The sequence below is a fragment of the Babylonia areolata genome, chromosome 5 (assembly GCF_041734735.1).
Source record: "Babylonia areolata isolate BAREFJ2019XMU chromosome 5, ASM4173473v1, whole genome shotgun sequence".
In the NCBI taxonomy this organism is placed as follows: domain Eukaryota; kingdom Metazoa; phylum Mollusca; class Gastropoda; order Neogastropoda; family Buccinidae; genus Babylonia; species Babylonia areolata.
Genome location: NC_134880.1, coordinates 45,909,986 through 45,925,637, shown reverse-complemented (window position 1 = coordinate 45,925,637; position 15,652 = coordinate 45,909,986). Strand labels below are relative to the sequence as shown.

General features: G+C 41.3%; 1 protein-coding gene across 1 annotated transcript in view; it reads left to right on the top strand.

The window, feature by feature from the left end:
• The window catches only part of LOC143282096 (lysosomal acid glucosylceramidase-like), a 16,549-nt gene extending 1,178 nt beyond the window's left edge, over positions 1-15,371 (top strand). Inside the window, exons 2-10 of the mRNA XM_076587585.1 lie at positions 285-481; positions 1,112-1,255; positions 3,480-3,613; positions 4,313-4,485; positions 6,281-6,518; positions 7,461-7,685; positions 8,964-9,127; positions 11,958-12,074; positions 13,065-15,371. Of these exons, the coding sequence (XP_076443700.1) occupies positions 301-481; positions 1,112-1,255; positions 3,480-3,613; positions 4,313-4,485; positions 6,281-6,518; positions 7,461-7,685; positions 8,964-9,127; positions 11,958-12,074; positions 13,065-13,170 (1,482 nt within the window). The 5' untranslated portion in view covers positions 285-300 and the 3' untranslated portion in view covers positions 13,171-15,371. The remainder of the gene's footprint in view (positions 1-284; positions 482-1,111; positions 1,256-3,479; positions 3,614-4,312; positions 4,486-6,280; positions 6,519-7,460; positions 7,686-8,963; positions 9,128-11,957; positions 12,075-13,064) is intronic.
• The last annotated feature ends 281 nt before the right edge of the window (positions 15,372-15,652 follow it).

The following is a 15,652-nucleotide window of genomic DNA, read 5'->3' as shown; positions in this document are numbered from 1 at the left end:
GAAACTGAAACTGCTCTTTCAGTCTTTGTCCTCCAGGCCATGGTGCACCCTGCTGATCTTTTAGCTATCACAGTCATGCTGTCTGATGACCCAGTAAAACGTTCAGTTAATGTTTTTTTGCTCTGAAGCTTAAGGCTGTAGTCTGCGTAGAATATGCTGTTGTCCTGCATGTCAGACACAGTATGTAAGTGTGGAATATAGGTATTTTACAGCCAGCAAAAAAAAAAAGAAAAAAAAAAAAAAAAAAAAAAAAAAAAAAATCATGATTATTGTTTGTGTTCCAGGTGAAGGAAGTTACCCATGCATTGCACGTCAGTTTTCAGCGACTCAGTGGTGTGTGTGTGTAACTCGACATACTGTGACACTGTGCCACCGCTGCCAGCTTTGTCCCCAGGCATGTTCACTGTGTACACGTCCTCACAAAAGGGTGATCGCTTCTCTCTCACCACTGCCAAGGCTTCCTCTTCTACCTCAGCTCATGGTTTGTGGATTTTGTTTCATTTTTATGTACTTATTTATTTATTTTTTCTCAAGGCCTGACTAAGCGCATTGGTTTACACTGCTGGTCAGGCATCTGCTTGGCAGATGTGGTGTATCGTATATGGATTTGACCGAACGCAGTGACGCCTCCTTGAGCTACTGATACTGATACTGATACATTGTTTACTTTCATGTGGTATTGTGGATTTTTATAATTTTCATGTGGTATTGGGGATTTTAGTTATTTTCAAAAGGTATCTTTTCATGGGCATGCTTGGGTGTGTGTATGTGTGTGTGTGTGTGTGTGTGTGTGTGTGTGTAACACACCATCTGAAAAATAAAAATCAGAAAGAAAGGGTGGGGATCAGATGCCTGACTTTCACATTAGCACAACACACACACACACACACACACACACACACACACACACACACACACACACACACACACACACACAGTATGTATGCATGGAACACAATTTGTAATTTCTCATACATGCTTTTTTTGTTCTTTTTTTCCCCCCGATGATGCATGGAATAAAAAATTTCGCAACCATATGTGATCTGTTTATAATTGCAGCATGAACAAAAGTATTATTTCTTCACACATAATTATATACATTCTTTTCCAGTGGTGCTGGAGGTAAACAAGAACAAAACCAGACAGACCATTGTTGGTTTTGGAGGGGCCTTCACCGACGCTGCAGGAATCAATATTGCCAGTCTGCCCACTGCAGCACAGGACAAGCTGTTGCAAGCATATTTTGCTTCTGATGGTAAATTACCTCATCCAGATTGTTTCGCGAAAAAAAGAAGTATTTTGTTGTATTTCGGTATCACGTATTCTACTATTTAACATGCCAGCATTCTTTTCTGCCAGTTTGTATTGATATATTTAGAGTTTGTAGAGAGAGTTTGATGGTGGTGTTGTTGTTTTTTTTAAAAAAATTTTTTATGTTGATTTTCATGTAGATTATTGTAACTCTACGTTCACTGAAGCAGAATGATTGGTAACTTTGACACATAAATCTGAAGCCAAAAAGTACACTGGTAAACTTTCAGAAAGTAGGAAAAGGGGGTGGTTTGCAATGCTGTGAAAGAAAAGTGGAGATACTTGACTGTGTCTCAAGACATAGTGAGTTGAGTATGTTCAGGCCCATAGCATGGGCTAAGTTAGAGCTGTTATGTGCATGGTTTATTAGACATGCTTTCTGTCTTTCCTTAGCTACGTATGACCAGGTGTAACGTTGACGATCACCAAAGTGATCTGGCAAGTGGGGATGGCTATCTGGGAAGAACTGAAGGCAGTGACTGGGTTAGAACTGTACTGATAATAATAATGGTTACTTATATAGCACACTATCCAGAAATCTGCTCTAGGTGCTTTACAAAAACGCTTTTGTTAACATGAAACATCATATCTATGTTACATACACACACCAAAATGTGACTACACACACACACACACACACACACACACACACACACACACACACGCTGCATACATACATTTTAACATACATGTGTATCTAACAGCTACCCTAACACATACGCACACATAGGCAGGCACAAACTTACATAAACACACGCACACGCACACACAATACACATTCATATACATGCATGTAGTTGTGTACACATACATATGTATACACACATAGTCAAGCACAGCTAATGCAAAGGAAGTGGACCTGCCACAATTGAACTTATTGCTGAGGGAAAAGGTGAGTTTTGAGACAAGATTTAAAAGATGCGAGGGAATCAGAATGACGGAGATTATCAGGGAGCTTGTTCCACGTCTTTGGCGCACTGATGACAGCAGACTGAAATTACATTTAGATGGGCAGTTAGAATCAAAGCCCAGTTTTTATGTCTTGCCTCAGGGGATCAAAGTCACCACCTTTTGTTTGTAGATCTGGTTCTGAGCAATGTAGACATAACCATTCATTCACTCATTTCTTCTACACACACGCGCATGCACGCACGCACGCACGAACACATAAAAACACACATGCATGCTCGCACTCGTGCTCACAAACGCACACACACATGCACGCACGCATGCACGCACGCACGCACGCTTGCACACACACACACACATACACACACACACATATGCCATTTTCTGGTTCTGAGCAATGTAGACATAACCATTCATTCACTCATTTCTTCTACACACACGCGCATGCACGCACGCACGCATGAACACATAAAAACACACATGCATGCTCGCACTCGTGCTCACAAACACACACACACATGCACGCACGCATGCACGCACGCACGCACACACACATACACACACACACACACATATGCCATTTTCAACAAGTCTGCGAATCAGTTGTCACACTGTAAATGGCAAATGAAGAGTTGCGCTTAGAACTGGACCCTTTTCAAATTCCTACTAAAGTGATTAAATGTTGAAACATGAATGTGTATCCTTTTCAGGTTTGGAATACAACATTGGTCGATGTGTGTTGTCCTCATACAACATTGGTCAATGTGTGTTTTCTTTCAGGTTTGGAATACAACATTGGTCGATGTTTGTTGTTTCCAGGTTTGGAATACAACATTGATGGGCGCAATAGCCAGAATGGTTAAAGAGTTGGACTTTCAATCTGAGGGTCCTGGGTTTGAATCTCGGTGACAGCACGGTGGTGGGTAAAGGGTTGAGATTTTTCCGATCTCCCAGGCCAACTTATCTGCAGACCTGCTAGTGCCTGAACCCCCTTTATGTTATACACACACACAGAAGATCAAATATGCACTTTAAAGATCCTGTAATCCATGTCAGTGTTCGATGGGTTATGGAAACAAGAATATACCCAGCATGCACACCACCGAAAGCGGAGTATGGCTGCCTTCATGGTGGGGTAAAAATGGTCATACACATAAAAGCCCACTTGTGTACATATGAGTGAACGTGGAAGTTGCAGCCCATGAACGAAGAAGAAGAAGAAGAGGAATACAACATTGATTGATGCGTGTTCTCTTTAGGTTTGGAATACAACATTGGTCGAATTCCCATGGCCAGCTGTGATTTCTCCACTCATCCCTATTCCTACGATGACGTGGATGGTGACCTTGACCTTGTCCACTTTACTCTTGCCCCTGAGGATTTAAAATTGAAGGTAAAGGGCTGAGACATGTCACAGTAAACATGTGCACCAGGCATGGTGTTTCTGATACGATGAAAATGAAATCTGTTTTGCGCTTGATCCTTTTCTCCTCAGAGTTGCAGACTCATAATGGTGTGAACTGTTTTCTGTGTTGGAAAATCTGAGCTAGTTTGCACTCTTTCTTTTGCTCCTTGGGTTTTACAGACATTTAATGTGTTGTGTGTTTTATGTCTGAAAAAACAGATCTGTTTCGCATTCTTCCTTTTTCTCCTCAGAGTTACAGACTCATCATGAGGTGGAAGGTGGCAGAATGCTTAAGACGCTTACCTGCCAGTACAGTGTCTGTGATAGGTCTGGATTCAAATCCCATTCTCGACCATTCTCCCAAGCTTGACTTGAAAATCTGAGCGTCTTGTCAATAGGATGAGATGATAAACCGAGGTCCTGTGTGCAGCACGCACTTGTTGCACTGAGAAAGAACCCACAGCAACAAAAGGATTGTCCTCTGGCAAAATTATGTGAAGAAATCTGCTCTGAGTGGCACACAAATGTGTATATGCATGTATTCAAGGCCTGACTAGTGCATTATGTTATGCAGCTGGTAAGGCATCTGATGCAGATGTGGTATGGAGTATACGTATTTGTCCAAACGCAGTGACACCTCCTTGAGAAACTGAAACTGGAAAGAGTTCTGCGTTCTTTGCGTTCCAGATCCCGTACATCCAGCAGGCACAGAACCTGACCGGCCACAAGCTGCGTCTGTTCGGCAGTCCCTGGAGCGCCCCAGCCTGGATGAAGACCAACAAGAACATGACAGGCAACGGCACGCTCATCGGGCAGCCTGGGGGACCCTACTACAAGACCTGGGCCAACTATTTTGTCAGGTGAGTGTCGAACAACGGGGATAAACCTTAACCAGCCTGGATCTCAATACAAGGCCAGAGCCAACTATTTTGTCAGGTGAGTGTTGAACAACGGGGATAAACCTTAACCAGCCTGGATCTCAATACAAGGCCTAGGCCAACTATTTAGTTTGGTGAGTGACAAAACAACAAGGATAAAACCTTAACAAGCCTCAACCCAACATATCTTATGAGAAGAGTACCCAGCCTATTCGAACACAGCTGGATTCAAGCCATGATGTCTACACACAAAAATAGTGTCTCTGTACAGGGGTGTAGGGTGAAGTCAGAAGTAGGTCGACAGAGTGTATCCATGTGGGTGGGTAGGAAAGGGGTTGGGAGAGCAGAATGAGTGTTGAACAACGAGGATAAGCCTTAACCAGCCTGGATCTCAATACAAGGCCTGGTCCAGCTATTTTTTTTATCAGATATGGAGAATTAGAAACAGACCTTTTTGCATGTGTGGTTCAATGTTGTTTTTGTTTGTGGCATTATGGGTGTTGATCTGGTGTGTGTGCTCTTGTGTGTGTGTGTGTGTGTGTGTGTGTGCACGCACGCGTGTGCGTACGCCTCTTTGTTTGTTCTTTACCTAAGTTAACAACTTTTCATATTATTGTGATATGTTGCATTGTGATGTTATGTGTTGATGTTATGTTGTGTGTTGTGATGTCATGTGCTCACTGTTGTGTTTTGATATTATTGTGTTCTCATGTGTGTGTTTTTTTGATGTGATGTTTTGTGTTCAGGCATGTTGTGACATGATGTGTGTGATGTTTTTTTTGTTGCAGTGTCATGTGCTATTACTTATCATGATTTGCTGTGGTGTGGTGTAATGTGATGTAATGTAGTTTGTGATGTAGTATTGTGTGTCACTTGCTGGGACCTGGCACTGTTTACTGCCTGTTCAGTGTGTTGGTCAGACCACCACACTTTTTTTAAACAGCAACCAAACAAAAGTTAGAAATGTGAGGTTCACTCTCTCCGGCAGTGTAGATTACTTGACATCCTTAACATGAAGCCATTTCATGAAGGTTATCACTTTGAATTATTATTGTTGTTGTTGTTGTTGTTGTTGTTGTACACAGCTATGCCCTAAAGGTTGTCCAGGAATACAGTAAACAGTGCAATGCCTACATGTTGTTCAGGAATACAGTAAACATTGCTGTGCCCTACAAGTTTGTCCAGGAATACAGTAAACACTGCTATGCCCTACAGGTTTGTCCAGGAATACAGTAAACACTGCTATGCCATGCTACAGGTTTGTCCAGGAATACAGTCAACACTGCTATGCCCTACATGTTTGTCCAGGAATACAGTAAACACTGCTATGCCCTACATGTTTGTCCAGGAATACAGTAAACACTGCTATGTCCTACATGTTTGTCCAGGAATACAGTCAACACTGCTATGCCCTACATGTTTGTCCAGGAATACAGTCAACACTGCTATGCCCTACAGGTTTGTCTAGGAATACAGTAAACACTGCTATGCCATACATGTTTGTCCAGGGATACAGTAAACACTGCTATGCCCTACATGTTTGTCCAGGAATACAGTAAACACTGCTATGCCATACATGTTTGTCCAGGGATACAGTAAACACTGCTATGCCATACATGTTTGTCCAGGAATACAGTAAACACTGCTATGCCCTACAAGTTTGTCCAGGAATACAGTTAACAGTGCTATGCCCAAAAGGTTGTCCAGGAATACAGTAGACACTGCTATGCCTTATATGTTTCTCCAGGAATACAGTTAACACTGCTATGCCCTTCAGGTTTGTCCAGGAATACAGTAAGCATGGAATCCCCATGTGGGGTCTGACGACACAGAACGAACCCACCGACGGAAACATTTATAACTTCCCTTTCCAAGCCATGGGCTGGACGCCACAGACGCAGCGGGACTTTGTCAAGTTGGACCTGGGGCCGGCACTACACACCAACAACCTGAAGGATGTTCAGCTGATGATCATGGACGATCAGCGGCTGCTCTTACCTTACTGGGCCAACATTGTGAGTGATTGTTCAGTGCAATGATTGTGATGATTGCAGCAGGCAGGTGGTATTGTGATGATGATGAACACCTTTGCTGTGCTCATTATGATAATGATAGTAATGATAAAAAGAAGAAGAGTAATAATAATGATAATAATGATAATGATAAGAATAATCAAAATCATAAGAAGAAGAAGAATGGATACTTATATAGCACTCCATCCAGAAAAACTGCTGTTGGTGTTTTACAAAACATGTGATGTTCTACAATACACGTTAGATCAGTGATATATATTCACACCAAAATGTACCCAGAAAAGTATATACATGATGTTTCTCGGGCTGCTCTTCCCAGGGAGAGCGTGTCGCTACACTGACGGTGCCACCCATTTTTTTGTTTTTTTTTTTCTGCCTGCAATTTTATTTGTTTTCCTATGGAAATGGATTTTTCTAAACAGTTTTTCCAGGGACAACCCTTTTGTCGCTGTGGGTTCTTTTATGTGCACTAAATGCATGCTGCACACGGGACCTAGGTTTATCATCTCATCCAAATCACCCGGGACCCTCAGATTGAAAGTCCAACTCCTCTACCATCTACCGCCTTCGCACAGGACTCTGCGGCCTCCGAGCACACCTGAAGAGGATTGGAGTGGCAGCTACATCCCTATGTGATTGCGGCCAGGCTGACCAGACCCCATCCCATATTCTCCAAGACTGCCCCCTGTATGAGAAGATGCGGCAGCAGTCCTGGCCTGGGGGTGCTGACCTCAACACCAAGCTCTGGGGGACGGCAGCCGATCTTCACCGGACGTCCGAGTTTGTGGCATCCCTCGGACTTCGACCCTGACTGCGTAGCTGTCGAACGCAAAGAAGAAGAAGAAGAAGAAGAAAGTCCAACGCTTTAACCACTCAGCTATTGTGCCCATCATTCCTGACCATGATACAAAGCCTGTGTTGCAGATCTACGACGACCCTGAAGCTCGACAGTACGTGTCAGGTGTGGCAGTGCACTGGTATCTGGACAGCGAGGTTCCCATCAATGTGCTGGACTTCACACACAGCCTGCAGCCCGACAAGTTCATCTTCGCCTCAGAGGCCTGCAACGGGGACCGCCCATGGGACATCTATAAGGTCATGCTGGGCGACTGGGGCCGAGGAGAAAAATACGCTCATGACATCATCGGGGTAAGTGAGGAGAAAAATACGCTCATGACGTCATTGAGTTTTGGAGAAAAATATGCCCATGACATCATTAGGGTAACTAAGGCTCATGACATCACTGGGGTAAGTGAGGATAAAGTACAATTATGACATTATTGGGGTAAGTGAGGAGAAGAATAAATTCATGACATCACTGGGGTAAGTAGGGGCTTTTGGTGTCCTGAATTGTGTAAGACTGTGAAAGCTGTTTTTCTTTCTGACACACAAACTAAAGGTGGTTAGTAAACCAAATTCAGACCAAGACAAGAAGGATTTAGCCTCTTCGCTGCCCCAAGATGTAGCAGTTTGTCAAAATCGGGTGTACAGAAAAAAAAAATTGCAAACATATTGTTATCAACAATCTCTTACAATATTTTGCTTCCATTTTTCTTCAGATGTGTTTACCCATATGATAATGATTGTTAATTAATACTCTCTTACAGTATTTTGCTTTCTGTTTTTTGTTTTGTTTTGTTTTGTTTTGTTTTCCAATTGTGGATTTCTATGTATATCTCTGGCTTGTGGATTTCTTGGTGTAGCACTCTGGTTTGTGGATTTCTTTACACATGGCCTTTGATTTCTCTGTGTAACTCTGGCTTGTGGATTTCTCGGTGTAACACTCTGGCTTGTGGATTTCTCGGTGTAACTCTCTGGTTTGTGGATTTCTTAACACCTGGCCTTGGATTTCTCTGTGTAACTCTGGTTTGTGGATTTCTTAACACCTGGCTTGTGGATTTCTCTGTGTAACTCTGGCTTGTAGATTTCTTAACGCTTGGCCTTGGATTTCTCTGCATAACTCTGGTTTGTGGATTTCTTAACACCTGGCTTGTGGATTTCTCTGTGTAACTCTGGCTTGTAGATTTCTTAACACCTGGCCTTGGATTTCTCTGCGTAATTCTGGTTTGTGGATTTCTTAACACCTGGCTTGTGGATTTCTCTGTGTAACTCTGGCTTGTAGATTTCTTAACACCTGGCCTTGGATTTCTTTGTGTAACTCTGGTTTGTGGATTTCTTAACACCTGGCCTTGGATTTCTCTGTGTAACTCTGGTTTGTGGATTTCTTAACACCTGGCTTGTGGATTTCTCTGTGTAACTCTGGCTTGTAGATTTCTTAACGCTTGGCCTTGGATTTCTCTGTGTAACTCTGGTTTGTGGATTTCTTAACACCTGGCTTGTGGATTTCTCTGTGTAACTCTGGCTTGTAGATTTCTTAACACCTGGCCTTGGATTCCTCTGTGTAATTCTCTGGCTTGTGGATTTCAGGATTTGAACCACTGGGTGACAGGCTGGACAGACTGGAACCTGGCGCTGGACCTTCAGGGGGGCCCTAACTGGGTGAAAAACTTTGTGGACAGCCCCATCATCGTCAACGCTTCCAGTGGCCTCTTCTATAAGCAGCCCATGTTCTACGCATTGGGGCATTTCAGGTGAGATGTTGGTGATGACCATTGTGAGCATTTCTGCTTCAGGTGAGATGTTGGTGATGATTATTGTGAGCACTTCTGCTTCAGGTGAGATGTTGGTGATGATTATTGTGAGCATTTCTGCTCACAACATCATTTCTTGTGTGAAACAATCATCCATGGCTGCTTAGTAGTACTGGTAGTGCTTTTTGTCAGTGTTTAGCTACAGCAAATGTTGTGGTCATATAGTGTTGGTTTTTTGTTGTTGTTGTTTTTTGACTCACTTGTGTAAACAAAGTGAGTCTATGTTTTAACCCGGTGTTCGGTTGTCTCTGTGTGTGTCTGTGTGTCTGTGTGTCCGTGGTAAACTTTAACATTGACATTTTCTCTGCAACTACATTGTCAGTTGACACCAAATTTGGCCTAAAAATAGGAAAAATTCAGTTCTTTCCAGTCGTCTTGTTTAAAACAATATTGCACCTCTGGGATGGGCACAAAAAAATAAAGAATGAAGCCTAATTATATGCAAACTGCATTTACTGTTATATTTATATTTTTTGTATTCTCTGAACTTGGCACTTTGATCTGATATTCTGACCCAACAACTAGAGCAGTCATTATTATCATTTTTTGTTCAAACAGGAACTTCTATTGCTAAGCATGGAAGTTTTATTTATTTTGCAAACGTTTTGTTGCAGATAGTAAAAAAGGGAAATTACTCTGTAATTAATGCTAGGGGAGTTAATTTGCTTTAAACTGATCTTTCTCATCTAAAACATTACATTTTGAAATTATACTCAATACATAAAAAGCTTGGATTTTTTTTTAAAGTGTATCACAAGTTAGTCTTGAAGGCCTTGCCTCTCTTTTTTATTTATTTATTTATTTTTTTTTTTATTATTACACTGCATTATTATTGCAAACAAACAAAAAAAGGTGGGGTTTACATTTTGTGAAGAGAAAAAAAGATGTTGCGAAAGTAAAAAGAAAACGAAAAAAAAAAATCTTCATTCCACCTGATTAGGTCTTTGAGACTGAAAAAAACAAAAGGATACTAGAGGAAGAATAAAAACTGACTAAATATCTCATTTTTTCCTGATAATGTCTTCAGACTCAGTGCTTGTGACACCAAACATCAATGACTCTGCAGATAAAATGGTATTTCTTGTTGAATTTTGTGTTTATCATTCTTATCTTCTTTTTAACGTGGGCTGCGACTCCCACATTCACTTGTATACATGAATGGGCTTTTAAGGCCAGACACGGTAGTGAAATTTTGACCAAAATCATGATTTTTTGTGATTTTTGTTTTTTTTGCATAATTTGCTTCTTCAACATCAAATCTTTATAGTCCGTTTCACCTGGGTACTATATTCACTTAAATAAAGCTTCAAACCACATCAGCATGTGTGATTTCTTGTGAGTACCAAGCACATCTCCTTCTTTTCCTGTTTTCTCAGTTTTGTGTTTTGTCCTCGTAATACGATTTTTCAAAATGCTAAGGCTCAAAAACTTTAAAAGATAGCATGTTCAAACTTGGTACTTTCTTTCTTTGTGTATTCATCTTTATTATAGTGTAGTGGGTTGTATAGTACTAGTAAAAGAATGAATATACAGTCATTTGAAAAAAAATTATGTCAAGGAATTTATACACATTTCAACAAAATAATAATAATAAATGTATTTATTCAAATTCCAAAATACCACTGCACTATAATAAAGAACAAATACAAATAAATCAAATAAAACAAACAGAAATAACATATCTATAAAGGTATCGAAGTTATAAGCTTTTAATTTTTTTGTTTGTCAGCCATTTTGGATTCGTTTCCATGGAAACCGTCATGATAAATTGCACAAAATGACCTTTTTAGACATGTTTAGTCCAATATCTTTGCATACCATGTCACAGAAAGCCGTAAACTTCAAGTTTATTTCATACGTTTTTGTACTACTGTGTCTGGCCTTAAGTGCACAACTGTTTTTACCCCTGCCACATAGGCACTCATATTTTGTTTCGAGGGAATACATGCCAATATGTTCTTGTTTCCAGAACTCACCGAACACTGACATAGATTACGAGATCTGTAAAAAGTAATATGCATACTTTATCTTTTGCATACATCTACTCATGAAGGGGGTTCAGGCACTAGTAGGTCTGCACAACTGATGACTTGGGAGATTGGAAAAATCTTCACTCTTTTACCCACCAGGCAGCCATGACAGGGATTTGAACCCGAGACCTTCAGGTTGAAAGTCCAGTGCTTTAACCGCTTGGCTTTTGTGCCCATCATGTTTGTCAGTTGTCTCATTAAATATTTTGTCCTCATTAACTCTTGCTTCTGCAGTCCTCTTCTTGTGACTGTGTGTTGTGTGTTATGTGTGTTGTGTGTTTGGCAAATTCTGTGTGTTGTGTGTTCGGCAAATTTTGTGCTTTGTGTTCGACAAACCCTGTGTGGTGTGTGTTCAGCAAACTCTGTGTGTTGTGTGTTCAGCAAGTTCTGTGTGGTGTGTGTGTGTGCAAGTTCTGTGTGTTGTGTGTTCAGCAAGTTATGTGTGTGTTGTGTGTGTAGCACGTTCTGTGTGTTGTGTGTTGAGCACATTCTGTGTGTTATGTGTTGAGCATATTCTGTTTGTGTTGTGTTTTCAACAAGTTGTGTGTGTGTGTGTCATGTCTTCAGCAAGTTCAGTGCGTTGTGTGTTCAGCAAGTTAAGAGTGTCATGTGTTCAGCAAGTTCAGTGTGTCATGTTCAGCAAGTTCTGTTTGCTGTGTGTTCAACAAGTTCTGTTTGCTGTGTGTTCAGCAAGTTCAGTTTGCTGTGTGTTCAACAAGTTCTGTTTGCTGTGTGTTCAGCAAGTTCTTCCTCCCTGGATCGAAGCATGTTCAACTGAGCAGCAAGCAGAAGACAGACGTTGAAAGCACAGCCGTGCTGAGGCCTGACGGAACACTCGCCCTCGTGCTGTTGAACAGGTGAGTGGAGACCAGTCATGCCTGCAGTGTGCATGGATCAGTGGGGTGGAGTTTGACGACTCGGTGGTTGGTGGGATGGGGGTGGTGGTGGTGGGGTGGGGTGGGGGGGGGGGGGCAGTATTTTGTTCCCCTTTTTTTTTTCTGTGATTAATCATATCTGCATTTTGTAGTATTGTATTGGTGGACACCAATTATGTCTTAATATGCTCTTGAGTGAAATAATGCACCATTGTATATGCACTGTTTCACGTGAGGTGCTTAGAGCCCATATATAGGGAGTTTATGCCATTCAGGAACAATGTATTATTATTATTATCATTAAATAATATCACACTAAAATCAACCATTTTTTTCCCCCTCCAAATTGATGTGTGAACACAGCCAGGAATATTGTAGAAGTCAGTTCCCTTTGTTTGCAGTTTATGCATGTGTTGGAACATGGAAGCGGGTTTATTGAAACAAAAATGGATGTTGGAGCATTGCTTGGTCGTCGCAGGGCTGAATGAGTTTACCATCAAAGTGCTGGATATAAAACATATAGACCACAAACAAGAACGCCAGAGAATCGACAGACAGACAGAAAATACGAAAAAACTTAGCCGTATGAAGAGCACAGGTACAGGAGTCATGATGGCTGCCGGAAAAAGAGGGCGATAACCAGCGGGACAGAGGGGAGGTTACCTACTTCCGGGAGGTTATCGGCCGTATTTTCGTCTGCTCCGCATAGGCGGATAGTAGTTTGCACAGGACAGGAATGTCAGACCCCTGCCGGAGTCTGCACTAGTTGGGTCACGGTAAGTATATTATTTAAACGTAATTTTAGATAGAAAATTTCCTTTCAGAAATCATGCTTAAAACAAAGGGATTGCTTGCCTCCGCTACCTGTGCTGCGATTTGGGGCATTTGCATGCTTATTAGTAAGAATAAACAGGTATAGCACAGATCACATGTTGAGAGCCAACAATAATGATTGACTCTGAATGATTTCAGGGACACATCAGACATGACATTGTCAGTTCATGATCCTGATGTTGGCTACCTGGACGTCACTGTGGCTGCCAAGTCTATCAAGACAGTGCTGTGGAGAACAAGTTGATTGTCCTGTGTGTCACACCTAGCCACCACCCACACAGAGCTATCCACGTGTTGTTTCTAGTCATGTATGGTTATTTTGAGACCAACAGTCTTTCAGGAAAGGTGCTTGGACACGAGTTGCAATAGGTACTAATTTGATGATGATGATGATGGCACCTGTCGTTTCGCCTCTCCTCCATCGCTGTAGGTCTTTCTTCCCGCCTGCGCTGCGAAGATTTAAAGTGAAGACCAGTGCGCGCAAACCAATCCCACTCTTTAGGCCACGCATCCTTCCATAGGGCTCAGCGAGCTAAGACGTCTATGGCGACCACAAGGCTGTAGACAGATTACCTGTGACAGGTAACGGGCTCTGACTGCCCGGGTTTTAAAATCAGAGATTTTCCTTCTCTTAGGCAGATTTACAACCAGGGCTGAAGGCTCGGTCGCGCCATGACATAGCAAACTTAGTGGAAACAGGGGCACCGCGTGAAGGTGTTGCTAAGGGCACAGTAATGTAGGAGAGGCCATTGCAATAACCTTACTGACTAGCAAGCTAGACAGTGGCTACGCGGCGGTCACTACACCTGGGAAGGAGAGGGTTAGTCACTATCACTTCCATTAGTGAGCAGGACATCTGGCACCAGACCTCACTACTTTATTATTATAATGGTTTTAGAACATCATGTTGGACACTTATTTTTACTGAATGGGAAGGTGTGGGGTTTAAAAGTTTTAAAAATCAGTTTTGTAAAGAAGACTCGTTGACAAAAGTTAACAAAAATGCATGGTGTAATACTTTAACCTGTTTTGTGTATTTAACATTCTTAAGAATATTTCTCAGTGTTTTGATCAAATTTTATTGATTTGTAGTTTTTGACAAGTGCATTGTCTGTCCATAACCGATTAAGAATAGTCAATTGAAATTATCTCTTAACCAGTACCACAGTTTTTTGGTGGCATGGTACTGAGTTGTAAGCTAAATACCAAATTACTCAAGCAACACATTTTTTGTTTATCTGCTTGATTACTGATTGCATTCCATTGATCTTTTTATGTTTATCTGCTTAAATTCTGATTGCATACCATTGATTTTTTGACTCACTTGTGTAAACAAAGTGAGTATGTTTTAACCCGTCATTCGGTTGTCTGTGTGTGTGTGTGTGTGTCCATGGTAAACTTTAACATCGCATTTTCTCTGGAAATACTTTATCTGCCAATACCAAATTTGGCTTAAACATAGTATTAAAAAAAAATCTTCACAGTCATACCAATAATAGGTTGTAAGTCTCTCGAATTAAGCAGTATTTCTGTATCATTAACAGTTTTATTTCGTTAAGGTGTGTTCCGAAATCCAAAAATTCTAAAAACTGCTTCTCACTGACTTGCTGGAATTTAGGTTGTGTTTGGTGAGAAGACATGACCTCGTTTTTCATGTTCACAATTAAAAGGAAAGAAATAAAAATTCTAAACAGAACAAAAAATTGAATCAATCGTTTCTTCAGCAGCTCGTTGTCGACTTGTTCCTGCAGATCTAGAGATCTACCATGTGCTGCAATGTGCTGTGAAGCGATGGCAACGTCTCCTTACCGCCGAAATAAAAGAATAATCGAGATAAAATAAAACACACAAAAAACATGATTTAAAGGGTGCTATTACGTCCAGTACAGTCACATTTATTTATTGCACAAAGAAGAAAACGTCAAAATTGCCTGAAGTGTTAAATTCAGTAAAATGACATCAGATGACCGGCGCAATAGCCGAGTGGTTAAAGTGTTGGACTTTCAATCTGAGGGACCTGGGTTCGAATCACGGTGACGGCGCCTGGTGGGTAAAGGGTGGAGATTTTTACAATCTCCCAGGTCAACATGTGTGCAGACCTGCTAGTGCCTGAACCTCCTTCGTGTGTAAACACATGCAGAAGATCAAATATGCACGTTAAAGATCCTGTAATCCATGTCAGCGTTCGGTGGGTTATGGAAGCAAGAACGTACCCAGCATGCACGCCCCCGAAAGCGGAGTGTGGCTGCCTACATGGCGAGGTAAAAACGGTCATGCACATAAAAGCCCACTCGTGTACATGCGAGTACGTGGGAGTTGAAGCCCATGAACGCAGAAGAAGAAGAAAAGAAGACATCAGATATGCCGCAGCAGTTGGGATTAGTCTGTTTGCTTTGGAACTGGACATGCATGGTTCGATCCCGCTTGCATGCCCACCCTTTTTTTTTTCTTTTTTTTTTTTGCCCAAGCTTATTTTATATATACATACATACATACATATATTTTTGTTGTTGTTGTTGGTTGTTTTTTCCAATCATATTTAAGATAGAACACTTTTTAATGAATTCTAAATCTCTTTTATTTTTTTCTCCTCATGATTCCTTTACTGGGTATAGTGTGAAGCACAAGTGAGTCATGAGGGCTTTTGCCTCTTGTTCATACATTTGTATGATTGTTCTTTTTTTGTTGTTGTTGTTGTTGTAATAAATCACAATCTAAACAAGAAT